General features: G+C 49.7%; 1 protein-coding gene across 1 annotated transcript; it reads right to left on the bottom strand.

Annotated features, from left to right (window-relative positions):
- Window positions 1-132: 132 nt before the first annotated feature.
- Window positions 133-27,907, bottom strand: TMEM242 (transmembrane protein 242). Its single transcript, XM_004595449.4, has 4 exons — window positions 27,757-27,907; window positions 27,398-27,498; window positions 19,780-19,917; window positions 133-231 (listed from the first exon to the last, which is right to left on the bottom strand). Exons 1-4 carry the CDS (start codon window positions 27,842-27,844, stop codon window positions 133-135), a joined length of 426 nt encoding a protein of 141 aa, XP_004595506.2. The 5' UTR covers window positions 27,845-27,907.
- Window positions 27,908-27,987: the final 80 nt, after the last annotated feature.

Genomic DNA, 27,987 nt, shown 5'->3' with positions numbered 1-27,987 from the left:
TGGGACATCGCACCCTCCCCCACACGGGCACTGCAGGTTGACAAGGATGCCTGTGTGGCTGCGAGGAGAGCTCGGGCCGCCCCCCCCGGCCCGGTGGCTGCGCCGTCCCCTGTAGCCTCACGCTGCTCAGGCTCACTTGGACTTCCACACTTCCTCCCACTCGGCCGCTGGTCCAGAGTGCTTGGGGATTGGTGGAAATACTGATTGCATTTTACTTCGAAAGTCTTTCAACTGAAAGAAAAGAGAAAACCAGCACCAAATGTTCAAAAGGAAAAGCAGTCCCGAGCAGCTCCAGCTCACGGCACACGCAGAGGAGTGCCGAGCCGAGCATCCCAGCAGGAAACACCTCCTCTCCGCCGAGAGACCTCTGTTAGCCACGTAACAGTGTCACCTGACCATGCAAGGCCACATGCCCAAATCATCACCCCTCCCCCCACACAAACACATCCCGAATATGCATTTCCTATCTGAACAATGGTCTTTTTTTTTTTTAAAGATATATTTTATTGGAAAGGCAGGTATACAGAGAGGAGGAGAGACAGAGACGAAGATCCTCCGTCCTGTATTTCTGCCTCTCCAGACAAGTGGATATGCTCAGGTCACTAAAAAGTTCAGAGCCACAGAGGACAGAGACGAAACCTAGGAGGACCTTAATAAAGAGCAAACCAGGGCCTGGCGCAGTAGCCTAGCAGTTAAAGTCCTCGCTTTGCACGTGCTGGCATCCCATATGGGTGTTGGTGGCTCCACTTCCCATCCAGCAACCTGTTTATGGCCTGGGAAGCAGCAAAGGATGGCCCAAAGCCTTGGGACCCTGTACCCGCGTCGGAGACCCAGAACAGGCTTCTGGCTCCTGGCTTCGGATTGGCTCAGCTCTGGCTGTTACGGGTGCTTGGGGAGTGAACCGGTGGGTGGAAGATCTTCCTTTCTGCCTCTGCTCCCCTCTGTATATGTGACTTTCCAATAAAAATAAAATAAATCTTTAAAAAGAAAGAAAGAAAGAACAAATAAGTGAAAAGCAGATAAACCAAAATGCTCTGATGGGCCAAACGGTGTAGGAAAGGCAAAGTAAGGATTTCACTCGTAGCAGCTGATCTGGAATTAAGAGTCGGAGCGGGGCCTTGGGGTCCTCACACGCAGGGTCCACGTGCCTCCGGGGTCTGGTCATCGGAGCAGAACACCCCCAGAGAGTGGAGATGCTCCGGCAGATGGGACCACCTCCGTCCAACAGTGCAAGTTACATCCTGGTTCATTGTTTCAAGTCCATATGGTTGTGTGAGGATGAGTTCTCAGCATTCCCTAAGCCTTCACTGCGACTTCTCACCAGCCAAACTCCACCCACGTCCCCAGGGACACACCCTGTTCCCTCGTGGGGTCCGAGAAGCACCCTGGGGTCCTCACCACGGCCCCGGGGACACACCCTGCTCCCTCGTGGGGTCCGAGAAGCACCCTGGGGTCCTCAGCAACATGCAAGTCATAATGGCTCTTATGGAGGGAGCTATCTTTATTCACGATGATGATGACTTATTCATTTCAATGTGATACCTAATCTTCCCGTTTCTAAACCCGTTTCGTCCTGCTGGAATTGGTCAACCCTGGACCAAGCACCTGCGCCATCAGCACAGTTTAGGTCTCAGCCTCTTGCCTGTGTTCCCTTCGGCCCGGGAGAGCAGCTGGCTCAGTTTACACACATGCAAAACAGAGAGCGGCTACCTGCCCACAGGACTGCGGGAATTAAGTGAGAGTCTGCACACAAAGCATGGCAGGTGCTCACCACAAGTTACCACGACAGCAGTGTGGCAGCCCAAGGGCAAAGCACATGGGCATGTAAGCATGGCAGCAGGTTTGCTGAAAGCCTCACTTAACAATTCTCCCTCTGGTTTGACTATGCCGGCCCACAGGAGGCCCGTGGCAAGCAGCTCAGGCCTGCAGGTGCAAATGCCCACCAAGCTGTGACCTGCACTACGAAGAAGCCAGCCCGAGGTTCTCCACTGGGGACGGGCCTGCATTTCCATGGAGGGGCTGTCCCTGGGGAGACGCCCGTGGCCATCACAGCTGGGGGACAGCCCTGGGCACTTGGCGGGAGGGCCCGATGCCAAAGGGCCAGCACGGCCAACGGGAAGAAGCGCTTTGCTCTGGTGAGTTGCTCACAGTTGAACAATAGACATATCTCTGGGCACAGCTGGCAATGTGCTGCCCACTACTTTCTCCCCATCTTTCTGCTGAACATGGGTGACAGCCGAGCCTGACACCACAGTCTCTCTCGCAGTGGTGTCCCAGCCAAGAAGTGAACAGTTTCCACACTTTCTTTTCAGAGATACAGAATCCTGTCAGCTGCTAAGGAGGAAGGGTCGGGAAACAGCTGAGGTCCAGTTAGGCGAGTCGAGGGTCGCTGCCTCAGGTCAGCCTGCTTGGGAGTTCATTTCTCCTGGCCGGCCCGACGTTCCCCCCTCTCAACCCCCAAGCGCTGTACTTTTTTTATGCCATCAAATTTTTTTTATGCCCCAATTGGCCACAACAGCTGGAGCTGAGCCAATTCGAAGCCAGGAGCCAGAAGCTTCGGAATCTCTTCCCAGGCCACAAGCAGGGAGCGGGATGGGAAGCAGGGCTGCTGGGACATGAACCAGGACCCATATGAGATTCTGATGTGTGTTAAGGTGAGGATGTAGCCACTAGGCTACTGCGTTGGGTCCTACTTACTTATTTCTATTGGAAAGGCAGATCAGATTTAGACAGGAGAGACAGAGAAAGATCTTCCATATGCTGGCTCTCTCCCCAAACGGCTGGATCCAAAGCCAGGAGCCAGGAGCTTCTTCCAGGTTTTCCACATAGGTGCAGGGTCCGAAGGCTTTGAGCCATTCTCTACTGCATTTTTAGGCCACAAGCAGGGAGCTGAATGGGAAATAGAGCAGCTGGGACACAAACCAGCACCCATATGAGATCCCAGCACTTGGATGGGGAGGATTAGCCAGTTACGCCATTGTACTGGGCCCAGGGTTATTTTTTAAAGATCTATTTATTTTTCCATGATACAGATGTATAAGCATAGAAGATCAACTTTTTTTTTCTTTTAAGATTTATTTATCTGAAAATCAGAATTACAGAAAGAGAGATCTTCTATACTCTGGTTCACCTCTCAAAGGCTACAAGTCAGAGCTGGTCCGGTCTGAAGCCAGGAGCCAGGAGCTTCTTCTAAGTCTCCCATGCGGGTGCAGGGTCCCAAGGCTTTGGGCCGTCCTCGACTGGATTAAAAACTTGAAGTTTTGAATGCTCTGGCCACTGATGCATTCTTGTGGCTCTGGCGCCTCACGTCAGGTGTGCACGGGGAGCGGCCTCAGCACTGGGGTCAGGTGTGCACAGGGAGCGGCCTCAGCACTGGGCTCAGGTGTGCACGGGGAGCGGCCTCAGCACTGGGGTCAGGAGTCACTGGTGACAGCAGCCTCTGAGTATGTCAGTGAGCACAAAATCTTATAAAATACAAGAAGACAGACCCTCTAATTCTGATGCCAGGAGAGAAAGCAGCCAGCCAGGCTGTAACAACGCCCACCATTTGGGATCACTCGTGTATCGGGCACTAGTGAGCTTTACATATTGTTCTATGTTTACTCATTTATGTGGCAGAAATCAGGATTACTACTTTATGTACGAGAAACAGGTCAGTGAGGTGACAGCCACATGGCTGTGACGCACAGCCACCTGCAACCAGGACAGCCCGGCTGGGTCTATGACAAAAAACAAAATACCTCTACAACCTCCACTCCTGTTCCAGTTTCACCAAACATGACTTATTTCTTGCAGTAGTGACAAGCTGACCAATGGTAGGTTGGCTATTTTCACTAAGCCAGTACACTTCCTTCCAATCAGGGAACCATGTGACTAGTTCTGGCGAATGAGGTGTGAGCAGAGTAGGTGTGTTGCTCCTTGGAGGCTGGGCCTCACTCCCTGTCCACAGCACAGCCTCCACACCACTGGAGGTGCTAAGCCAGCTTGTGCACAGTATTTCCAGGGACCTGTTTAAACCAACACTGGGTGCTACACAAGAAATAAATCTTCGTTTTTTTAAGGCACAGAGAACATAATATTTTATTTACTGGCAGACTGGGAGTACGAGGAGAGTGATGAAGTAGACCGAAGCACACTCTGATCCCTTCAGCAGTGAGTGAGTCTGGCTCAAACACAACTGTAGAGAACCAAGGGCCAGGTAAGAGCAGGAACTGCAGGTGAGCTCCAACAGCCCTCTGTCCTGATGCGACCGAGTCCTGCCCGCCCCGCGGAAGCAGAGCAGCCAGTCTGGGGGCTCTGAGCAGCAAGGTCAGAGGTCACGCTCGGGAAGGATTTCCGTCTTGTGCCTGTCTGACACATTTCCACTCACCAGGACTGGCTTGGTTTTGAGAACAGTTGCTCATACTAACACTGGACAGTTGGTCCGCGGAGTCAGAACGTTTGATACTGTATGATTCACTTCAATATTCAACTGGATTAAGGAAGACTAACATGAATTTTTACAACTTGGCTCCCACTTTTTATCATTTAGTAAAGGTCAGACATACACCTTCCTCCTAAATCTTTGCTCTATCATACATACACACAAAATCTAGACTACGACACAGTGGAGTCACCTGATACAGGAACTGAAAACACACATTAAGGGGCCAATGTTTGGGACAATGATTGACAACAGGGCACAGTCCAAAGGCAAAAGCTCTGTGCCAACGTGAAGTCAGCCATGCCACAGGCATGAATCCGTCGGCTCCAAGAGCCAGGGCCCAGTCTGCTGGAACCCAGGCAGCCCAGCTAGAACCCACATCTGGACTGGCTGTGCTAACGGGTCAAGTTTCCACAAGCAGCTCCAACGTGACTTCACTCGGGGCCCGGGCTGGGGCCCAGGAAGCTGAGCCGCTCCCTGTGGCGCTGGATGTCACAGCACAGGACCGGCTGAAGCCCAAGAGTTCCTGGAGCCTGACCTTGGCCAGCTGCCACACTGGGTGGAGAAACCAGCAGGTGAAAGCCCACATCCTTTCTGTCTGTCTCTACTTCTCAAGTGAATAAATACATTTTCCAAACAAATAAAGCGTGTGTGGTAGCCCTTGGGAAGAACAGCACGCACATGCAATCTTCCAGCATCTTCTGCACTTGTGTCCCTTTGACTTGGAAAGGATTTCACTGTCTTTAAGCTAGTCCTAAGCACAGCTCACCACGGGGGAAGGGAACCACTGGGTGATTCTCAGGATGCTGCATCTTTCTGAGGTCAGGGAGAAGCCCGAGAGGCCCCGCTAAAGAGACCTTCTCGTGAAGAAAGATGGTGATTCTGTCTTCTATTAAAATGAAGACATCACTTAGGAAAATATATAAATGTCCTTAAAAGGGCCAATGCTAACCAATGCATGAATAAAATTACTAACATAATGAAATAAAATCATTTGGCTGGTACAACACGGCATGCTATGTCAGCTGCATGCATTTCTCTGGGAACTTTCAGAGATTTCTGAAGATGTGTCAACTTGACATCTGATGAAATGTGGACTCTAATAAAAACCCAACTAGCCACAAAAGCCCCAATAAAACTAACAGTACTGTGCGCACTGACAAATCCTGGCGGCCAAACAGCGGCTGCTCAGAGCGCATCTCCATCTAACAGAGCAACATGCTCCCTCCGAATGGGGCTCCTTGACACAAGCAGTCCTTCACAGGAAGAAAAAAATCCTGAAAAAGAGTAATTTATAAACAGAATTTCAAAAACCTACTTTCATTCTTGCCACCGCAGTGCAGTAAGCCAGGGACACTATGCGGAGGAGCTGGGGTGGGCTGAGAAGAGTGGGATGAGGGAGCAGATGTGACTTGCTGCCGGACAACCTCGATGACATGTGACACATGAATCCCTTCCGCACTAGTGGTCAGATCTGTGGCAGCAGTCTGTTGTGTCAAAAAGCGCAATTTGTAAAATGATCATCTTTTTATTTAATGGTCGTCAACATTTTAGAAGCATCCTTAAAAGGACCAATTCTGGGAGCCTAGCATGTCTTTCGTCCCAGCTGTAACTTATATGTTTTAATGATGCTTGTTACTACTTCCTTCCTATAATGATTTCTTTAACCAGTCAAATCATTTTCCAAGATAAGTGTTCTTCAACATGAAATTCAAGGACATAAAGACTCGCAGCTAGATGGTTTCTTTCTATAGCAATTTTCTGTCTGCAGTCTGAGTCTCTTCAGAAATACAATTTCTATGACAGCTGCCTCTTCAGTTTTTCCCCTGAGCCACAACTAAATCAATTTTGAGCAGAAAAAAAATAACTCTCCAAAATAACAATACACCAAAGCAGCTTTTGAAATTTACAGTAAGTCGTAAGAAGGAACACACTAACAATCGGGGAGATGGGTACGACCTCCAAAGTCGCCTTAGGTATACCAAAGCTGGCGGGAGCGAACTGTAACGCACGGCTCCCTGGTGACTTTCTATCTCAGGTGGTTCATTATTCATTTTGAGTTGAAAACCTAACTCAAATTATCTATTCACAGCGCAGTGTTAGACACTAATACTCTTGGCTGTGCCACTGAGGGGCCGGGAATAAAGACAAGCAGCAAGCCTCTGGACACACCCCTTCTGGGTGGTGTGCCACCAAATGCCCAGTCCTCTTCCTATCAGAGCACATCTAATGCCCCGCCTTGTACCCATCTTCACCAAGACCCAGCAGAACTGACTTTTTAAAACCCTCCATCACCACTCTACTCTGTACTTCTCTGCACCATAGGATTTATCACATAAAATCAACATGAAACACCAGAGCGTGTCACTGGGAGAGGGAATCACCACTCTCCACCAGCCAATTCCCGTCTCTGCACAGGGCAGTCGGTGAACGCTCTGGGAGGAAACAACACATAAATAATTATGCAAGTCACATGGGAGGGCCGCTCCGTTCTTACTCAGCTCCCTGTTAATGTGCCGACAAAACGAGTGGAAGATGGCCCAAGTGCTTGGGCCCCTGCACTCACGTGGCAGAGCGGGACTGAGCTCCTGGCTCCAGCCTTCCACCCCGGCCACTGCAGCCATTTGGGGAGTGAATGGAAGATCTCTTTCTGTCACTTTGCTGCTCAAATAAAGATCAACCTTAAAGTCATGCTCACACCCACACCACAGTGCCTGACTTGTGGCCGAGCTTCCTGCTGATGCCCCTGGGAGGCAGTGACCGAGGTATCTGTGTTCCCGCTGTCAGTGGGGAGGACTGCATGAGTCCCTGCTCCTGGCTTTGGCCAGGTCCCGCGCTGGCTGTCATGAGCACTGACAGTGAACCAGAGAAGGAAAATCTCTCCGCCTTTCAGATAAACAGATTAACAAAAAATTACTAAAAGGGGCTGCCTCTGTGGCATAACCAGCTAAGTCTCTGCCTGTGGTACCAGTTCACGTTCCAGCTGCTCCACTTTCAATCCAGCTCCTTACCTGTGGCCTAAGAAAAGAAGCAGAAAGGGCCTGGCACAATAGCTTAGTGGCTGCATCCTCTACTTGCACGCACCAGGATCCTATGTGGGTGCTGGTTCATATCCCGGCTGCTCTACTTCCCATCCAGCTCCCTGCTTATGGCCTGGGAAGCAGCAGAGGACGGCCCAAAGCCTTGGGACCCTGCACCTAAGTGGGAGACTCCGAGGAAGCTCCTGGTTCCTGGCTTTGAATCAGCTCAGCTCCAGCCGTTGTGGCTCCTTGGGGAGTGAACCAGCAGATGGAAAATTTTCCTGTGTCTCCTTCTCCCTGTAAATCTGACTTTCTGATAAAAACAAATAAATCTCAAAAAAGAAAGAGAGAGAAAGAAAGAAAGAAAGAAAGAAAGCAAGCAAGCAAGCAAGCAAGCAAGCAAGCAGCAGATAATGGCTCGAGACCCTGGGCCCAGAAATCACGTGGGTCACCCAGAAGCAGCTCTGGACTGGTTCAGCTCTGGTCGCTGTGACCACTTGGGGAGTGACCCTCTCTGCCTTCCTCTTTGTGTAAATTCATTCAAATTAATTTTTTTTTACTTAACTTCTTTTCTCTCTCAAAAAAAAAAAAGGTGGGGGGTGGATAGCGAAACATGAAAAATAAAGAAATCAAAATTGTTTAGTATGCCCCAAATCCCAGCTCTCATGCTCACCAGCAGGAATAGTGGCCCACCAAGGGAGCACCCTGCAGCCCCCCTACCAGGCTCATCCACTCTCCCCTGGGTCTCACATGTGCTGGTTGGGCACTGCAGCCCAGTGAGCTATGGCCCACCTCACTTCAGCATTTGCCATTGGGTGCCCCTCGGGATTCATTCCTCACCTACAGTGGCCTTATCCATGGATTTCCCTAGGCAGTAATTTCATAGCCCCAAGAACCCAGAGCTTGCTGTTGGGCAGCCAGCAGGCAATGCCCAGTGCTGGTTGGTGCTCTGGCTGCCCACAAGTCCAGGACCTCCCCCCGCCGTCTGGCAGCGTTGATGGGGAGTTAGGCTCCCCAGCAGGAAGTCTGGGCTGGGGGATCCAGACACCTGAGCCGCTGCTCAGATTTATCTGGACTCCGCCCACCAACATGGCAAAGCCATGGTCTTGAGCATGCCCAGAGCTGTCTGAGATCCGTCCTCAGCACGGTTGCTGTGGATAGAGGAAATTCTTGGATCTCGGGCTTGGACAAACCGAGGCCCCACCTCCGGCTTAGCAGCAGTGGGTGGTGGACCCAGGATCCTCAGCAGGAAGCCTGGGCTGGCATGGGTACCTCCTGCCACAGCCACATGGCAGGGGATCCAGACACTGGCACCACTGCTCAAACTTCCCTGGACTCCATCCACCAGCATCTAGACCAGACTGGGCAAGGCTCTAACACCTGCTGGCCTGCATGTAAGCTGGATCAATGATAAGCCAGGCCGGGCGGACTGTTCTTACTGTACAAGCATGAGCCAGAGGGGGTGACGGCTGGTTGGGCTTTGCCACAGCTTCAGCTAGCAGATGCTGGCAGAGGGGGAAAACTCTGTCAATCCAAACTGCAGAACAACCCAAGAGTGCAAGATCTGGGAGTGGGAGTGGGCCCAGTAGGGAACCTCCCTCTTAGGTTGCCACTCCAGCTGGTGAGCATGAGAACCAGGACTGGGACAGGCATGGATAGACAGAGAGTGGCACCCGCCAGCACATGCGTGGGCTGGTTGGGTTGAACTAGGCTTAATGCCCACTGACATGTATGAGAGCTGAATGGGATGTGGGACAGACAGAATCAGGCTGCTGTACATACTGGCAAGCACAGGAACCAGAGCAGGAGGCAGCGGGGGTTATTGTGGATTGCTCCAACTAGGCTGCAGCTCCCACTGGTGTACGTGCGGGCCGAGTGTGCGGTGGGCAGGATCGGGCTGCAACACCCACTGGTTTTTGTAGAAGATAGGGTTGGAGACAACTGACCCAGCAATCCCAACTAACAGTGTGTGCTTAGACCGGTTTGGGCAACAGACTGCTGGACCCTGTATTAGGATGTACACATAACAATTAGGTCTGGGATCACCTCAGATGAAGTTTCTTTCAGAATTCCTCCAACTGAACCCCTGGACTCAGAACCCCAACCATGGAGAGAATTGCAGGTTCCATGGTCTGACCTGGAGTGCATGTGTCAGAGCTGGGCCTCCTCAGTGGCTTTGACAGAGCAATGGACAGCATATCCAGGTGCACATGGAGGATATGGCAGTATAAACACGTTCCCCATGACCACCTGACATTCCAAAAGATGCCATGAGGAACATGTTTGCATGTGGAAGCCACCTTCAACCTGAGCTAGAATCCTGAGTCACCTTTACAAACTGTCAACACAGATTAACTCCATACTGCAGTTTGGTAGCTTATTGCTCCCAAAGTGTGAGTGGGCCAAGTGCAGGTCAGCGGTCTGTCACGGCCCAGGAACCTGGTATGACAACCAAGTGTCTCCAGACACTGCCATGCAGCTTGTGGCGGATAAGGAGGGGCGAGACTGTGGGATTTCACCACTGAATGAGAACCAGCAAGTTGAAGAGTAAGCATGGGTCAGATCACAGAGAGGCTGTCTTCAAACATTTCAAGGCATGTGGACTTGCTTCTCAATGGCAGAAACACTGGAACAATAGACAAGAGGACCAGATTCATGTTAACAAACATTTTTGGAACACTTAGTATACGTCAGACACTGTAATAGGTGCTGAGGATAAAATGAACAGGCTGAACAAGGCCCACGTGTGTGAAGATTATTAAGTCAAGAAAATGGTCAGTGTAATTTGTTTTTGCAATAGGAGTCGACAAGAAAATAGGATACTGTCAGTGATACAGAGTGGTAAGAGTGAAGACACTTCACTTTAGCCCAGTTGGTCTGGAGGCATCAGAAGGGGTGAAGGAAATTTGGGCTGGAAGCCTTGGTCAACCAGTCACCCACGGGGCTGGGAGAAGCTTCATGGGCCAAGCGAGCATGAGGGCCCCAGAGAGAGGGATCCTGGCACGGAAGGGTAAGGTGGTTTGCAGGGCTGCAGAGTGAAGGCAGAGGCAGAAGGTGTAGGTGGGCACTGGGGGGTCTCAGCACAGTAGGGCTGCATCTCACCCACCACCCTCACTGAGAGCCAGAGGAGTGACAGGACCTAACCTACTTCTGGCAGTTACAAGGAAAAAAGTTCTGGAAGTAACAGAGAGGTTAGTAGACCACACAGAAAACTGAGCACACCAGGCCAAAGATGAGCAGAGCTGGAGAGGGGAAGGGGCTGGGCTCTGTGGCAGGCAACAAGCCAGACTTGCTCCTGGGTTCCACTCGGGGAAATGAAGGGTGTCCGTGGGGTGCTCGCTGGGCCCCTGAACTGGGGCCCCGAGATGACGCCAGAGCTTCCTGAAACGGGGAGCAGCAAGGGCGGATCAGGTCGAGGAGCGAGGAAACGAAGAGCCAAGCTCTACATGAGGCTTCAAAATGTTCACAGAAAATGTATTATCATGAAAAAATGATAGATTTCACAATTCCTGCAAAGCTAATAAACCTATTCTTAAATCTTACCTTCCGCGAACTTTATGAGGTTTTCTCCTATTTGGAAAGCATCAAACTACAGTTCATTTGAAAACATTGGGGGCTGGAGGAGCGAACGCAGGGCACGGGGCCAGATGCAGAACAAAGGCCCTAAGCAGGAGGCCACTGGATGAGCAACTGTGAGAGGCGAGTGTGGGCAGGAGGTGGGGGACGACAGAGGCCCAGAGGGGTCTTGAGAGCCACAAGACGGTGTCTCCTGACAGTGGGTCAGCGGATCCTCAGTGTGTAAGATGTCACTAGGGGGCCAGGGTATGACCTGTGCCAACAGGGTCCCAGACGAGAACCAGTTGGAGACTCGGCTGCTCCATGGCCCGACCAGCTGCCTGCTAATGCAACTGGGAAGGCAGTGGAAGACGGTCCAAACACTGGGGTTCCTGCACCCACATCGGAACCCAGGGTTCCTGGCTTCAGCCTGACCCAGCCCCACCCACTGTAGCCATGGGGAGTGAACCTTCCCAAAAACACCTCACTGTAACTCTGCCTTTCCATACAAATGAAAAAGCTTACAAAAGGCCTGGAAGTCGCAAGGAGCAGAGGGTGCTGGTGACTTGGCCCATGGCAGTTTCGGTGCAGTGCTGAACAAAGAAGCTAGGGGGAGTACAGAAAGGGCAGGAAGTGGGGACCTGTGGCCATGGCCAACTCTTTCAATAACTTCTTTTCATGAAGGGCAGCAGAAAAGTGGAATGTCAAAGGTAGCGACAGCGAAGGGAGGTGTGCAGCAGAGGGGAGGCTGACAACAGGCAGAGGCCCCTGCTGGGAGCAAGGCCCTGGGGGAGGACAAGGGGTGGGCCTGGGCAGGGCAGGAAAAGAGTAGGGTATAGCTGCAGGGAGCCGCGGGGCAGGAAGGAGGCCAGAGCCCGGAGGCAGCTGCGAGAGGCGGGAGGACACCACAGGCTGGGATGAGGAGGCAGCGGCAATGGCTGGGGAACAGCAAGAGCTGTTGGCTCAACTCCGGGGGGAGGGGAGAATGGGCCTGAACAGCCACCTGGCTCTCCCCTCAGGTGACTGTGTGGGTGATGCTGACATTCATATAGCGAGTGACCCAGCAGCGGGCTGAGGGCCAAGTGTGAATGACAGCTCAGCGGGAACGGGCACAGGCTCGCAGACATCCGAGTCCCAGTGCCTAGTCGGGCGGCCCGGCACCCACAGTGCAGGTGTGGACAATGTCACCAGGGCGGCTGCAAGCCATGAAGGAGACACAAGGCAGGAAAGCAAAGGTTTCTCCTAAAATGACTAGAGACATTTGGCTAGGGAGATTGCATTTCGTTTTCTAATACACTGGTAAATGAACACCTAGGTAGAAACGTGTCAGTATTCCCGCCAACAGCATCCACGGCACCTGCTTCCGGCCCCGTCATGCACTGCGCGGCAGCAGGAAGCTCTGGACGAAGTGGGAGGTGCTCGGTCTGCAGTGTTCTCTCTCGAGAGCTCTGCTCACGTGAGCCCAGTGTTCCACACTCGGCCCAAGGAATGACAACAAAGAAACATACAATCCTAGCAGTCATGCCTGTCTTTCCTCCCGTGGGACACACCTGGGACACGCCTAAGGTGACCCACTCAGTCGCTCTCTGCAAAGTTTTTACTGCACAGTTTATCTTCCTAGCTAGTCGTTATGTATTCCCACACGCCTCTGTTTTACTCATAAAAGGAGACTGATGGCTTCTTGTCCACATGGTCTCTGGTTTTAAAGACAGCAACTCTCCGTGACTTCATCTCTCCGTCGCCAGCCTGTCCCTCCGCACTGCCATCCGCTGAAGCCCATCAGACCCGTGGCAGTTGGAGATGCTCTCATCACTGCATTCAAACTCAGTGACTCACTTCAAAAAATAATTTCAGGAAACTACTCCTCAATCGTGCAAGTACCTGAAGGCCCAGAGATCTTGCACCTGCTGTTCATCTCCCAAACGGCTGCAATGGCCAGGGCCCAAGGCAGGAGCCAGGTGCTCCATCCAGATCTCACAGGTGAGTGCAGGGCCAAACACTTGGACCATCTCCTACTATTATTTTAGATGCGTTAGTAGGGAGGTGGGTCAGAAATGAAACAGCTGGGACGCAAACCAGTGCCAGGATGGAATGTAGGATGTACCACAGGCAGGCACTTAAAATACTACACTACAAAGCCGGCCCTTCTTTTTCTTTCCTTTTCCTGGTTTATTCCCCAAATGACTGCAACAATGGAGCTGAGTTGACCCAAAGGCAGGAGCCAGGAGCTTCTTTTGGGTCTCCGACATGGGCACAGAGTACCAAGGCTTTGGGCCATCCTCCACTGCTTTCCCAGGCCATAAGCAGAGTTGGCTGGGAAGTGGAGCAGCTGGGCCACGAATAGGTGCCCATACAGGATCCCAGAGCTCGCAAAAGGGGAGGATTAGCCAATTGAGCCATCGCACCAGGCCCTACATACTTCTAACAATAACAAAAAACCCTCTTTGCTTTAAAAGATGGGTTGCTGGGCAGGCAACTGGGCTGGCGGTCAGGATCCCACAGCAGCATTCTGGGTTTGAGCCCTGGGAGGCAGTGCTGGTGGCTCAAGCAGCTGAGCTCTTGCCCTCCACACAGGACACCTGGATCACATTCCCAACTTGGGGATTTGGCTGCGGCACAGCCTCGTCTGCGGCGGGCACCTGGGAAGTAAACCAAAATATGGTTTTGTTTCTGACTCGCAAATAAACAAAATTGTGTGAAAAAAAGATAGGTCTGGAATAGATGTTCAGCCCAGCAGGAGGGCCTACAGGACTTCCACACCCTACGCGGCAGCATTTGGGTTTCCTGTTGGTCACCCCCAGGGAGGCAGGGTGACAGCTCCGCGCTGGTTTCCTACCCCCTTACAGGGAGACCTGGACCGCATTCCTAGATTCCAGGCTCGGCGCCAGGCACTGACTCACTGAGTGAATCAGAAGATGAAAAATCTCTAACTCTCTGCCTTTCACATACATAAATACGAGAGAGAGAGAGAGAGAGAGAGAGAGAGAGAGAGAGACTGACTGTGATAAGCAGCTGGAGCTAAGAAAGCAAAAAACGAAGCAAGTGTTTGATCCCTGTGAACCACGCGGGAGACTCTGAGTCCCTGGCTTCCGGCTTTAGCCAGGCCTCTCCTCGGCCAATGCGGCCATCTGGGGAGTCAATCAGCAGATGGAAGATCTCCGAATCTCCCTCTGTGTAATTCTTTCAAATAAATACATCTCAAAAGGGGGAGGGGATGCTCCCTCAGTCATAATTACGTGAGACAGCACCCTAACTCAGAGTACTCGAGCCGGCACTCGAGCTGTGCTCGCTGGCCCAGGCTGCCCCGGGCGGCAGGTGGATGCTGCGCTGTCTCTCACCAGAGGCAGCAAGTTTGCCAGCTCTGGTCCTAGGAAACTTATTTGCACTGGTTGGCTAAGCAGCTGCCACGCATGCTCCCTTTCTGAAACCTCTGATAAAATAGCACTGTGCAAAATACAACTGCATAACCGGGGGCGGAGTGCTTGCTCTGATCAGACACCGCACAATGCGTACATGTATCCGTATCACTGAGCACCCCAAGATGATGTTCAATTTCTATCACTCCACTAAAAACAACTCTTCTTTAAACAAGTAGAAAAAAATGCGGAGCCGCATGCTGTGGCGAAGTGGGTGAGGCACCATCTGAGGCCCCTTCGCCCCATGTCGGAATGCCAAGGAGTGAGCTGTCCTCTCGGACCTCGCTGGGTGCCAGCATGCACCCCGGGCGGCTTCCCACTGGGTGGCCTGGATTGGGTTTCCGGTGCCTGGCTTAAGCCTGGCCCAGCCTTGGCTCCTACAGGCATCCAGGCAACAGCACAGTAGAGAGAAGACTCCTATTTTTCTGTTAGTCTTTTTCAAAAAATAAGCACAGTTAAAATAAAAAGTAAAAAATGTACAAAGACACTTCAAAAGGTTCATGGCAATAAATCACAATGTAACTTTATTTTAATGTGACTATCCAAGGGGTTCACTCCCCACCTGCCCGTGACAGCTCAATCCAGGCCTCCCATGGGAGCCACAAGGATCCCACCAAGCAGGCCTCACTGCTGCCGTCCAGGGCCTGCACCAGCCGCAAGCTGGAGTCGGGAGCTTGAGCCCCATACACAACCAGGCGTTGTGACATACGACACAGGCATCCTAACTTCCAAAACAATTTTGATCAGAATTACAGACAGAGGCAGGGAGAAGTAGATCTTCTATCTGTTGGTTCACTCCCCAAATGGCCGAAAAGGCCGGGCTGAAACCACGAGCCACAGACTGCATCAGGACCTTGGCTTAGGCTCCACTCTGCTGTTCCTTCCAAGTCACCAACAGAGAGCTGATGGGACGTGGGGCAGCAAGGACGTGAGCTGATGGGACGTGGGGCAGAAAGGATGTGAGCTGGTGCCTCACGCCAGGCTGGCATCACAGGCAGTGGATTTATCTGCTACACCACAACACCAGCCCCTATCATCTTAACTGCCAGGCCACATGCCTGCCCCCAACTGATCTTTCAATGCTAGTTTCCATGAGTCTTTTTGAAGTATTCTTATGTATTTATATCTGGTTAGTACATGTGCTTTAAGTGAAATGAAACTCTATAATAATTACTAATAAACAAATAGTAAAATCAAAACCATTTCCAAGAACCTGAAATTACCTGAAGCATTTTTAACACGTCCTCTTTTACGCCACCAGAGGTCGCTCTTAATTTAAAATAGGGAATACAAGCACTTAGCCATTAGATGGCAGCCTTTTCATTTTGGGATTTCAATCAGAAACTGAATACAAAGCAATGTAGCTAGGGAGAAGGACTTTACACTGGACTGCTTCCGATTTATCTGCATTTATCAAGAGTGATCACTTCAACCACGTACTGGATGTGTAGACCTGGACCATTTCTAGCCAACATTTTCAAACTAAGGCTGTCCCTTATCCACAGAAAGATGACACTTTCCAGCAGGGAGCAGCACACAGGGATACAGCTCTCATCACCGTCCTCCAATCCTGCCATGCAGCAGCTCTCGGGGCTGTGGCAGCAGGGTGGTCTTGGGCAGTGCCCCTGCTTAGCACAGCACCAGTTCAGGGTAAACCCACTCTTTACTGATAAACACCGCTGCTTCTAAAGGCTGTGCCTTCAAAAAGCTATCGGTGACTTCGGCCTTCTGCAGCCTCACGAAGTGGGCACAGGGAGATGAAGATGCGACATGAAGAGTCCACAGCCTCTTAAATTTAGTAAGGCCCATCAGGAAATAGTTTATTTCCTGAAATGCTTTATGTAGGCAATAATCCTCTTACTATTGCCATAAGACTAAATTCATGTTCCAGAAACTAAAATAGCACAGTCTAGCTCGTAAAGTCCAAATTCTCAAGCGTATGATTTAATTTAAATAACCTAATTTAGTTGGCTTACTGAAAATTTGGATAGATTCATTCTTATGACTCTTCTAAATCAAAGACTATTCGCATTTTCAAATACCTTAAGATCGTACTACTCAGCTTATGACCTAGATTACCAAATACTGGGAGCATCAGCTATGGGGTCCCCAGGAGAGTGGGAGCAGACTCCCATTTCTGCAGAAACCTTAGCAAGTCCACCACTCACCACCTGCATGTCTCCAACCCTTTTTCCTATTGTGTCCAGACAGCTGCGCTCACGCTACGCAAGCACAGGAACCCCGCCTCTCTGCCCCTAGCTCCTAAGCAGCTTTTGTGCTGAACCCAACAGCTTGATGGGGCTTCTCTTCCATGGGAAACAAACAGCCACCCCAAAACCTGAGTGACAGCAATGGCTATGGTGAGAGAGGAGGCCCACAGCAACATACCCAGAAAAATCCGCCAATTCATCAAAACTGGCCATTTTCTCACGTCACAGTGAAAAAAGCAATTCAATTCCTCCTTTCCCAAATCCCACCAACCCCCTCCTTCACTTCCCATCTTAGCTAACGTAGCAAGAGTTGGGTTCAAATCTTGCCTCTGCCAATCAAAAGCTGTGTGTTGCTGGGAACATGACAATCTTCCTGAAGCCCGGCTTCCTAACCTGCAGAACGGGAGGTATTACCTGCTATATAGTTATTATAAAGCCAATGTCTAAAATGGGCATTACACTCGTCAAAAGCAAAGCTCAGGCAGTAGCAACAGAAATCACCAAGTCTTGTGACAGGTTTCTCGTCCGAGTAATTCTTAATCCACTGTAATTAATGATGACCAAACAGCAAACTCACTTTGAAAATCAAGGTTAGGACACAAGCGGCGTCAAGTGTCTATCAGTGCGCTTGAAGAACAATGCGTGGGGGCACCGAGGCCAGTATCCCATGAGAGAGTGCTGCCGGCTAGAACCGACACTGTACTGTATACCTGGAAAAGCAGCAAACCATGGCGCAAGTGCTTGGGTCCCCACCATCCATGTGGGAAACCTGGATTCTTTCACTCTGCCTTCAGTAAAAATAAATGAAGTACATTAGTGACTACATTCACCTAGAATTAAATAAAATGTGAGCAGTTCAAGAGATGCCCAAGAGGTTGCTTAGTAACCCCTTCCCCTGCCGATCGTAGTGTCTCCCTCTCGAAGTTAATTCTCTTAAAGTCAAGCCAGAACTCCACTCTCACCTGCTGTGTGGGACCTCATGTCTTTCACTTGATAGCAAAACTCAAGACTTACAAATACATACTGCCCTCAGTTACTCCCAGCTCCCAGATTCTCACCGGAGCCTGTTCCACTCTGGCTTCTCCCGCCTCCCCCCACCCCCCACCGTCCACCTGCTCTCCCACCATGACTGCCACACTACCACGGTGACGTCCCACCAGCTTTTCCTTGAAGCGTCCTCTTCACCTGGCGTCCTGGTCCCCTCCGCCTCTCCCTTCACTACTTCTCCCCCATCCTCTGACCTTCAGGCTTAGGAGCCCCGAGGTGCTCCGTCCCCACCCTTCTCTGCTCTCCGGTCACGAGGCCTCCCTGCTTTAACCCCCCACTGAGGAGTCTCCGGCACACAGACTCGCAGTGTCCGTCCCCAGCATCCTGAACCCCTACATCCAACCGCTGCCTGGACGCCCCGCCTGCCTCTGCAAAAGCCGCTCACGCTCCCAAGGCCCAGACTGGGCTCCCAACGGCGTCATGTCCTCCAACACTGCTCTTCTCCCTCGGGCCCCCATTTGTTTCCAATTGCTCAGGACAAAAATCTTTATTTTTTTAAGTTAATTTTTTATGAAAGTCAAGAGTTACAGAGAGAAATGGAGAGGAGGGAGAGAGAGAGATCTTTCCCCTACTGGTTGATACCCAAGATGGCCATGATGGCCAGGGCTAAGTCAAGCCAAAGCTAGGAGCCAGGAACATCATCTGGGTCTCCCCGTGGGTAGCAGGGGCCCAAACACTTAGGCCATTTTCCACGGCTTTCCCCAAGCCATCAGCAGGGAGCTGGGTCTGATACAGAGGATCCAGGATACTAACTGGTGCCCACAGGGGATACTCTGATGCAGGCATGGCTTGACCTATTTTGGCAAGAGACAACTTCAACTTCTCTTCTGTCTCTCACACCTCATATCCAACTTATAACAAAGCTTTCAAAACATACCAAGAATCTCGTCTCATCAACTCCACTGTGCCAGCCAGTCCAAACTAACATTAATTCCCATGAGTCCATACGAAGCCAGGCCCAGAGAACTCTGGTGCTTTGGGTGGAGTACACATTTTGCATACATATACACCACATGTGTCTTCAGAAACACATGCACAAATACCTGCTCATAACTCATACCCACTAATACATATGCATAAACAGGTCTTGGGGATTGTCTAAAATATGTAAATATGTTAATAATATAAAATATTTTATAAGCATATTTTTATATATGACATGAACAGCATTGGAAGTCATTAAAATTTATTAATTTTTAAAGCTTTTTTTGGGACCAAAGCCATGGCAGAGAAGGCCAAACCTCTGCCTGCATGGCCAGCATCCTATATGGGCACCAGTTCAAATCCCAGCTGCTCCACTTCCAAATCCCACTGCTCCCTACTTGTAGCTTGGGAAAGCAGCAGAGCCCAACTACTCAGCCCCTGCACCCATGCACGAGCCCCAGGAGAAGCTCCTGGCTCCCAGCTTTGGACCAGCCCAGCTCTGGCTGTGGTGGCTGTTTGAGGAGTGAACCAGTGGATAAAAGGTATCTTTCTGTCCCTTCTTCTCGCTCTGTAACTCTTTCAAACAGAAAATTTAAATAAATATTACACGCAAAAAGGTCCTTTTCCATTTATTTAAGGGGGGCAGGGGAAAGAATGCACTTGCGTCTGCTGGCCTACAGCAGCCATCACCGGGCCAGGTCAAACCTGGCAGCCAGAAACTCCCTCTGGTTTCTTACCCATGTGTCAGGAACCCAGGTACTTACGCCATCTTCTGCTGCTCCCCAGAGTGCCCAGCAGGAGGAGGCTGCAGCAGAAGCTGACGCAGGACTCAGTCCCAGGCACACTGATATGGGATGCAAGCAGTGGCTTCACCCACTACACCACAATGCACACCCTCAATTACTAATTTGATTGAATGAGTAGCTAATGCCAATTTGTACAGAACATTAGCTACAAATTATTCACTACTAAACTATATTTGAAGACTTACCACTTCCAAAGACTTAATTAATTGATTATCCATGCATTATTAATGAGAACCTACCTGGTTATTAATGAGTTAGTCATGTTCTCGGTCATAACCAAGATGGTGACCAAACTATATGCAAACTGGAAAAGCCGGGAAACAGACCGACGAGAGCAGAATAAACACACACACCAAGCACAACACCGCTGGCACTTACATTGTGGACTCCTAGTGCTTTGCACACGGCAAAGCTGATCACACCAACCCCACACCACGCGTAGAGGGAGCCCCAGGCCAGAGCTCGCAGGGCCAGCGAAGAGCCGCTCTCCGGTAAGGCCGCCGTGGACATACTTCCCTGAAATGAAGTCAGAAAGGTTTGGGTGAGAGAATCCCTCCAGCAAGAGTGAGTGTGTGACATGAGTCACCTTCTCCGCATAAGCACCAGATCGCAGCAAGTCGGACCAACACAGCCGAACGGCAGCCGGCTGCCCCCGCGCTCGCTGCTGACTCAGAAAAACCCTTCCCGTCGTCAAGGTTTCTCCGTCCTCCACCTCGGTCACTCAGTGACTCTTTCATTAGAATGCCATCACACAGGCTAGTTAATCTGATGAGAAACAGCAGATCTACAACATCTCATTGCCCATCTGCAAACGCTCACATCGTTTCTTTCCTAGGATTATCTTGGTTGCTCTGCTCAACCTGTAACTCCGGACAGGTTTTCCTGCGCATGCCTGGTTTTTGCGAATGCTGTAGCCTCTCCTAGCAGTGAGCACACTGAAGCACTCGGTACAGGCCGACTCACACTTCCCGGACACACATCTCAGAACCAACTAAACACCCTGAGCTTTCTCTTTGCCATTTTCTACAGTAAAAACAGAACAGCGCTGCATCTGACGCCGTATCTCAGAACCAACTAAATCATCCAATCATCTTTTTCTCTGCCATTTTCTAGAATGAAAACAAAAATATCCTCTTAATCTAAATCCTTTCCCACGCTGCTATAATTTCAAAGTGGTTCCCTGGACACCACACATCTGAGTTTTAACTGGCCTGACCTTCCATCCAAAAGCAGTAACGTTACCCAAATATTATTAAACCAGTCCGCCTAAGTGCTTTGGCCTAGATTTCATTTTAGAAATTTTATTTGAGCACAGAAATCAGCCTACATGCAAGTAGTTTAAAGTCTACAGAAACCTACATTTCTTTTACTTCATCAAAGAAAACAGAAAACTCTGTAAGAAAATAACGCTGGTCGGCACAGCAGTATTCACACACCGCTCTTTCACGTTTTACTAACCTACTACAGCGCCGGTCTCACAAACCGGAGGAAGAGTTACTGTCTACACACCTCCAGCCATGACTTTTAGCAGCAGCCTGATGTTACAAACTGATCTGTTCTTACCAAGTTTTTGAATCTACTCTTAGGCTGTGCCGTACTCTCCTCGCTGCAGCAGACTGTGGCATGCCGCTCATCTCCACTTCCACTGTGAACACGAGTTAACCTGGTGTAGCGAGGCCGCTCTTGGTGTAGCAATGCTGCGCCACCCAGGTTGCCTAGCCACAGAGGCCTCACCAAGTGTGCAGAAAGGAATACTGAAAGACAATTTTGTAAGTTTTTTTTGAAGTCCATGCATATTTTTCTCACACATTTTCCACAAACTTTTTCAAGATGTGTGTGCGCACGTGCATGTGTGTAAAACTACATTCTGCAATTCACCATTATGCTTTTTAAAAAAGATTTATTTATTTTTATTGGAAAGGTATATCGGATTTATAGAGAAGGGGAGACAGAGAAAAAGATCTTCCATCAGCTGGTTCACTCCCCAAATGGCTGCAACAGCCAGAGCTGAGCTGAGCCAAAGCCAGGAGCCAGGAACTTCTTCCAGGTCTCCCACACGGGTGCAGGGTCCCAAGGCTTTGGCCACCCTCTGCTGCTTTCCGAGGTTCTAAGCAGGGAGCTGGATGCAAAATGGAGCAATCAGGACTTGAACCAGTGCCCATACGGGATCCTGCTACTTGTAAAGTGAGGATTTAGCCACTGAACCATCAGGTCGGTCCCACCAGTATGTTCTTGATTCAAATAAATCAAGGTATCTCTATATGGAAACTGAATTTAACAAATTACATCGCAAGTATGGTATTTTGTATCCCCAAGATAAAGTATTTTCTAACAGCAAACTGTATTTAAAATATCTCTATGCCTGAAAGATGTGCCTTATCTACTTAATTCTTGTAAGAATTAACTCGTTATTCACACAAGGAGGTACTATCAGGAGAGACCTGCTCAGAAGACTCTACAAATATCATATATTTTTGACTAATATATTTTTAGCTTTTGTTTGTTTGTCCAATCCTGGGATGAATTTTATCTAATTCAAAGGATATTTTGAAAAGAATGCTGTTATTTCCCTATAGTATATTCTCATCTAATACACTATTTTGATGAAACACCACAGAAATAGTTGCTGTTTTTTTTTTTATAACATGCAATATATTTTTAGAAAGACGTAATTTCTGAGAAGTTAGGGCAACATGGGAAAGCTGAATGCTGACTTTCTCCTTGTGCCTAACGTTCCATAAGTAGTTCTTCATACAACGCAATATTATCTGATGATGTTTTTGCTATGACATAAAATTAAGGACATTAAATTATTTACGTAAACTTTATATGTGTGTATGCAGTAACTCTGTATCTTCTATTGTTTAACCAAGTAGACATACCAACATATAATAAGCTTTTATTATTTTCAATTTTTAGAAAAGATTGAATTGATTCGGAAAGGCAGATTTAGAGAAAGTAGGAGAGACAGAACAAGACTTTTCATCCACTGATTCCTCTTCCAATGGCCACAACAGCCACAATGAGCCAACCCAAAGTCAGAAGCTAAGAGCCTCTTCAGAATCTCCCACGCGGGTTCAGGGTCCCAAGGCCTTGGGCTGTCCTTGCGAGTTCAGGGTCCCAAGGCCTTGGGCCGTCCTCGACTGCTTTCCCAGGCCACAGGAGGGAGCTGGAAGGGAAGTGGGGCCGCCGGGACATGAATGGGCACCCAAATGGGATGCTGACACTTGCACGCAGAGGATTAGCCAGAGAACCATTGTGCCGGCCTGTTATTTTCATTTATAATACCTCAGTTATTCCTAAATTTTATTTTTTAAAAGGTTTGTTTATTTTTATTGGAAAAGTAGATTTGTAGCGAGGAGAGACAGAAATAAAGATCTCCCACCTGGGCTTGGCAGCATGGCCTAGTGGCTAAGGTCCTCGCCTTGATCCCATATGGCCGCTGGTTCTAATCCCGGCAGCTCCACTTCCTCTCTGTCTCTCCTCCTCTCAGTATGTCTGACTTTGTAATAAAAATAAAAATTAAAAAAAAAAAAAAAAAAAAAAAAAAAGATCTCCCACCTGCTGATTCACTCTCCAAATCACTATAACCGCCAGAGCTGAGCTGATCCGAAGCCAGGAGCCAGGAGCTTCCTCTGGGTCTTCCACAGGGTGCAGGGTCTCCAGGCCTTGAGCTGTCCTTCTCTGCTTTCCCAGGCCACAAGCAGGGACAAGGATTTATCCATCGAGTCATTGTTCCACGCCTCTACATTTTGTTTTTAAATTTTAACTATGTGGGCCTGGCATGGTAGCTTAGCGGCTAAAGTCCTCGTCTTGCCCGTGCCAAGATTCCATATGGATGCCGGTTCTAATTCCGGCAGACCCACTTCCCATCCAGCTCGCTGCTTGAGGCTTGGGAAAGCAGTCGAGGACGGCCCAGAGCCTTGGGACCCTGTACCCACTTGGGAGACCTGGAAGAAACTCCTGGCTTCTAGCTTCAGATTGGCTCAGCTCTGGTCATTGCAGCTGCTTAGGGAGTGAACCAACGGATGGAAGATCTTCCTCTGTCTCTCCTCGTGTCTAATAAAAATAAATAAATATTTTAAAAATTTTTAATCATATATCTGAGGGTCAGAGATAAAGACAGACAGCATTCATTTTCCGGTTCACTCAACTGCCCACAACGGCTGAGGCTGGGCCAATGCCCTGAGAACCCAATCCAGGTCTCCCATGCAGGGGGCAGGAATCCCACTACTTGAGCCTCACCCCTGTCTCCCAGGGTCTACACAGCAGGAAGCTAAAATCAGGAGCAGGAGCTAAGTACTGAGCCAGGCACTCTGATCTGGGAGACGGGTATTCTAACCATAGGCTAATCACTTGCATCAATACTCATTTCATGAGACTGGTATAAAATTGTGAAATGTATCAAGTAAAAATAAATCTTTCCTATTTAGTTGATAACCAAAGCAATTCAAGTGAATTTTCTACCTAAGCTTGTAGCTTCTTCTTTCTGCTTATTCAAGCAATTACATAAAGAAACTTTCATTCAGCTCTATTACTTTTCAACTCTGTTTTCTTCATGCAACTGAGCTAAGATAATGAAAATAAGACATTAAGAGAACTATCAACATTCTGAAACAAGCAGTACAGGCAGTACCTGGCTGAAAAGTGTAACAGCTTGAAGTCTGCAATTTGAAACTGTATTATTATTAATGCCCAGGTTCTCAGAATAGTGGGCAGTAAATATTGGAGCAACACAGTGAGTGGGTTAAGCTGCCACCATATGTAGTACCAGCATTCCCTATGGGTCCCGATTCAAGTCCCTGCTGCTCCACTTCCGATCTAACTCCCTGCTAGTGTGCCTGGGAAAGCAACTGGAAGGTGGCCCAGGTGTTCACAACCCTTGTATCCATGTGCAAGAAGCTTCTGGCTCCTGGCTTCAGCTTGGTCCAGCCTCAGTTGTTGAGCCACTTAGGGGCTCAGATGGGAGACACCTTTCTCCCTTTCCCTCTCCCTCCAATTCTGCCTTTCAATGAAGTTTTAAAAAATAAGAAGAGGAAAAGAAAAGAAAAGGTTAAATAATGTTTCTAAAAGGTATCATTTATTGTCCTTAAGTAACCAAACATACAGAGTATCGCTGGGTAAACTGTTGAATTGATCAGGGCCTCTGCTTCCTGAAGTCACAGCAAAGAAAATTTGTTACATCAAGATCCATTAGTCCATTCTGTCTTTTTGTTCTGGGAGACAGCTGGATAACAAGAACACTCCCAACTGCTGGTTTACGTGGCTGAGCTGGATCACAGCCAGGAGCTGGGAACTCACTCAGACTTGCCATGGGGGTGTCAGGAGCCCAACCACTTGATCCAACACTGCTACTTCATAGGGTGCAGCCGCAGGAAGCTGAAGTCCCACCCAGTCCTCCACTACCACCTGACCCAACACTGCTACGTCACAGGGCGTGCAGCTGCAGAAAGCTGGAGTCCCACCCAGTCCTCCACTGCTGCCTTAACCGTTAAGGCCAAGTGCTTGCCCCCACTTGGCATTCAAGGGATCTTTTCTTCCATGCATGATGATCACTCAGGAACTACTGGTTTACCAAACAATGCTGACACAATGCAAAAATACAACAATGTGACTGCACTGTTAATAACCTCATGATATTTCATCTGAAGTGCCATTAAGTACTGAGCAGCCATCAAGCTCATACGACACATACAGGTTTTCCAAAGATTTCCACTTGAATGCGTGAATTGACAATTGCTTGTTTGAAGATATATCTGCCAAATATCCACTTGCAAATCACTATCATTTATTTCTTCCTTTTTCAAGTACAACTATTTTGTGACAAAGCAGCAGCTAGTTCAGCCTGCATCTCAATCACACTACTGCTTTTCCTAGAGAAAAATTACTTCATTATAAAAGCTCCAATGCTTTATGCATGTTTCTTCTTTAAAGTTTTTTAAAAACTTATTTTTGTTGTATTTGAAAGGCTGAGCAACAGAAACAGAGGGGTTTTTCACGCACCAGCTCATCCTCCCAATGCCACAAGATGCAGGCGTAGGCTAGGGTGAAGGCAGCAGCCTCCAACTGCATCAGCTTTCCCAGCGTGTCTGCCAGCAGCGCAGCCGGGGCTCGAAGCGGGCACAGACACGAAATGCAGGCACTGCAAGCAGCAACCCAGCTGCTACCAAGTGCCCACTCCCTGTTTCCATTTCTTTACACAGAGTATCAGAAAGAGGCATACTTCAGTGTCATGATTTAATAACATGAATGACTCCACTGCTTTATCAATGGCATTCTTGTGTAACACTAACTTTACATGACAGGTGCACAGCTGGATGCCACCGGCTTGGTCACGCCAAAGCACCAGCAGGCCTAATCCCACCGCTTCAAACACCTTAGTGTCATTATGGGAATGGTCCTCAATATATGGACCCACTGAAGAGTCTTAGGCACTGCCACAGATCTGCTGGCCAGTGTGAAAACCACTGGGTTAGAACCCCAAGGACATGCATGATGACCCCACGGGGCAAGAGTGTGGTTTACCAGTTAAAATGCCCACATGCCCCCATCAGGGCACTTGACTGAAATGCTGGCTACTATACTGATTCCAGCTCTTTCTCATGCACACCCTGGAAAGAGAAGGGGATGGCACCAGTACTCAGCCCCCACACCCACATGGGGGACCCAGACGGAGTTCCGGTCCCCTGCTTCTGACCAGCCCAGCTCTAGCTGCCCTGGGCACTTGGGGAGTGAACAAGCAGACAGAAGATCTGTGCCTCTGATTCTGTTTGCCTTTCAAACACATGCACCTGCTAGGAAGCCTGCAGCACCATCATCTGAGGACCCGGGTCAGAGCCTCTCCCCAGCTCCTGACTTCAGCTTCCGGCTAATGCGTGCCAGGGAAAGTGGGGCCATTCCTCAGCTGGGCTCCTGCCCCCCACATGGGACACCTGGACTGGGTTCCTGCCCCAGGCATTCAGGCACAGAACTTTCTCTCTGCTTCTCAAAACAAAACAAAAACCCCACGTGGCTTGCTGTTTTCACAGGATTCAGACAGTACAGAGGCGGGGCTGGCCCTGCAGGGCAGCAGGTTAAGCCGCTGCCGTGACAATGACATGCCTCATGTGCACTGGTTCCTGGACCCCTACTGCCCACCCTGCAGACCCAGATGAACTTCTGGCTCTTGGCTTCCGCCTGGCTCGTCCTCACCACTGTGGAAATCTGGGTAATTAACTCCAGGCTGAAGACCTCGCTGTGTCTCCCTGTAACTCTGCCCTTCAAACAACAAATCTTAAATGGTTCCTGGTTTTACACACAATGTTTTTCTCCTGATCACACGCCAAATGATAATTACACAGCTAATGGCATGAACACCGCACACGGACAATTTAAGTAAACATCTCAGACACTAGGGAAACCAGGTACACAGCACCCGGGGCAACGGCTAGATCTTGCCTGTGGGGTGAGGATTTGGGGCCTTAGTAGCCAACTACCATACCATCAAATTTTTATCAAGCACCTACTCTGGGCTGGGCACTTTTTCAGGGACCGAATCCACTCCGCAACAGGGACCAAACACCCACAGTACCTGTATTCAGGAAGTTGCGTGTTTTCAATGACATGAACACATACATTCTCCACTGGCAATAATAGTGGTGTTTGGAGTTTAATGCCTACCGTTTCGGCTATATAAACAGTAGGCAAGCTATCTGGGCCTCTTATGCTTGCTTGTAAATTGCCTAGCTCTACTTTCAGAGTCGTGATGTGAACAGGAACTGTACCAGGGGAGTTTCCAGTCTCATCTTCTAAAACCTAACATGACACGCCAGGGTTATGCATTTTTAGATGAACACAAAGCCCTTCAACTCAACTCATAGTGCACTTGCAGAATGCATAACCACGTGTAGGTTTAGTCATGAAAGTTGGGTAACAGTTATTGAACTCTTCCTACGCAAAGAACAAACAAATCCCTTGCCATTGATGATAAGCAAATCCAGAGATTTACGCCACCGACCTTATTGAACCATTCGGGGCTTCTCTTTTTCGCCAACGATAACGTTGTAACAAATCCAGCTAACATTCCCACTGCACCAACCGTACCCAGGAAAATTCCACCTGCCAGGAGTTTGGGGAAGGGAGGGGACAGAGAAGGAAAAAAAAAGGAAAATTTAAAACGATGCACGCAGGTTCAGGTACTCCTCCGTTCAAAATCACTTTAGAACCCCGCGAGGTCAGCCTCGGGCACCTGCTGGCCTGCGGGTCATGGGGTCTTCCTGAGGGTCCCGGCCCGACGGCAGGGCAGCAGAAAGCCCACTGAAGGGACGGGGAGACGAGCCCGGGGACCTCCGCCCTCCCTGCGCACGCGCACCGCACCTTTCACCAGGAACAGCCGGTCGTCCGCGGGTCCCGGGGCCTCCGCCCGAGCCGTCCCGTCCGCAGCCCCGCCGCGCGCCGCCTCCATGTTGCCGTCCCCGACCGCCGAGTCCGCCGTCGACGGGGCTCGGGCGGAAGCCAGGGCGAGGCGGAGGAGAAAGGTTCCGCCTGTCCCTGAGCAACCTAAAGACGGGTCCGGAGTATCCCAATACAGCCCCCCTCAGCCGCCAC

The sequence above is a fragment of the Ochotona princeps genome, chromosome 1 (genome assembly GCF_030435755.1).
Source record: "Ochotona princeps isolate mOchPri1 chromosome 1, mOchPri1.hap1, whole genome shotgun sequence".
Lineage (NCBI taxonomy): Eukaryota > Metazoa > Chordata > Mammalia > Lagomorpha > Ochotonidae > Ochotona > Ochotona princeps.
Note: the sequence above shows the minus strand (reverse complement) of the source record. Positions and strands in the feature narration are given on the sequence as shown.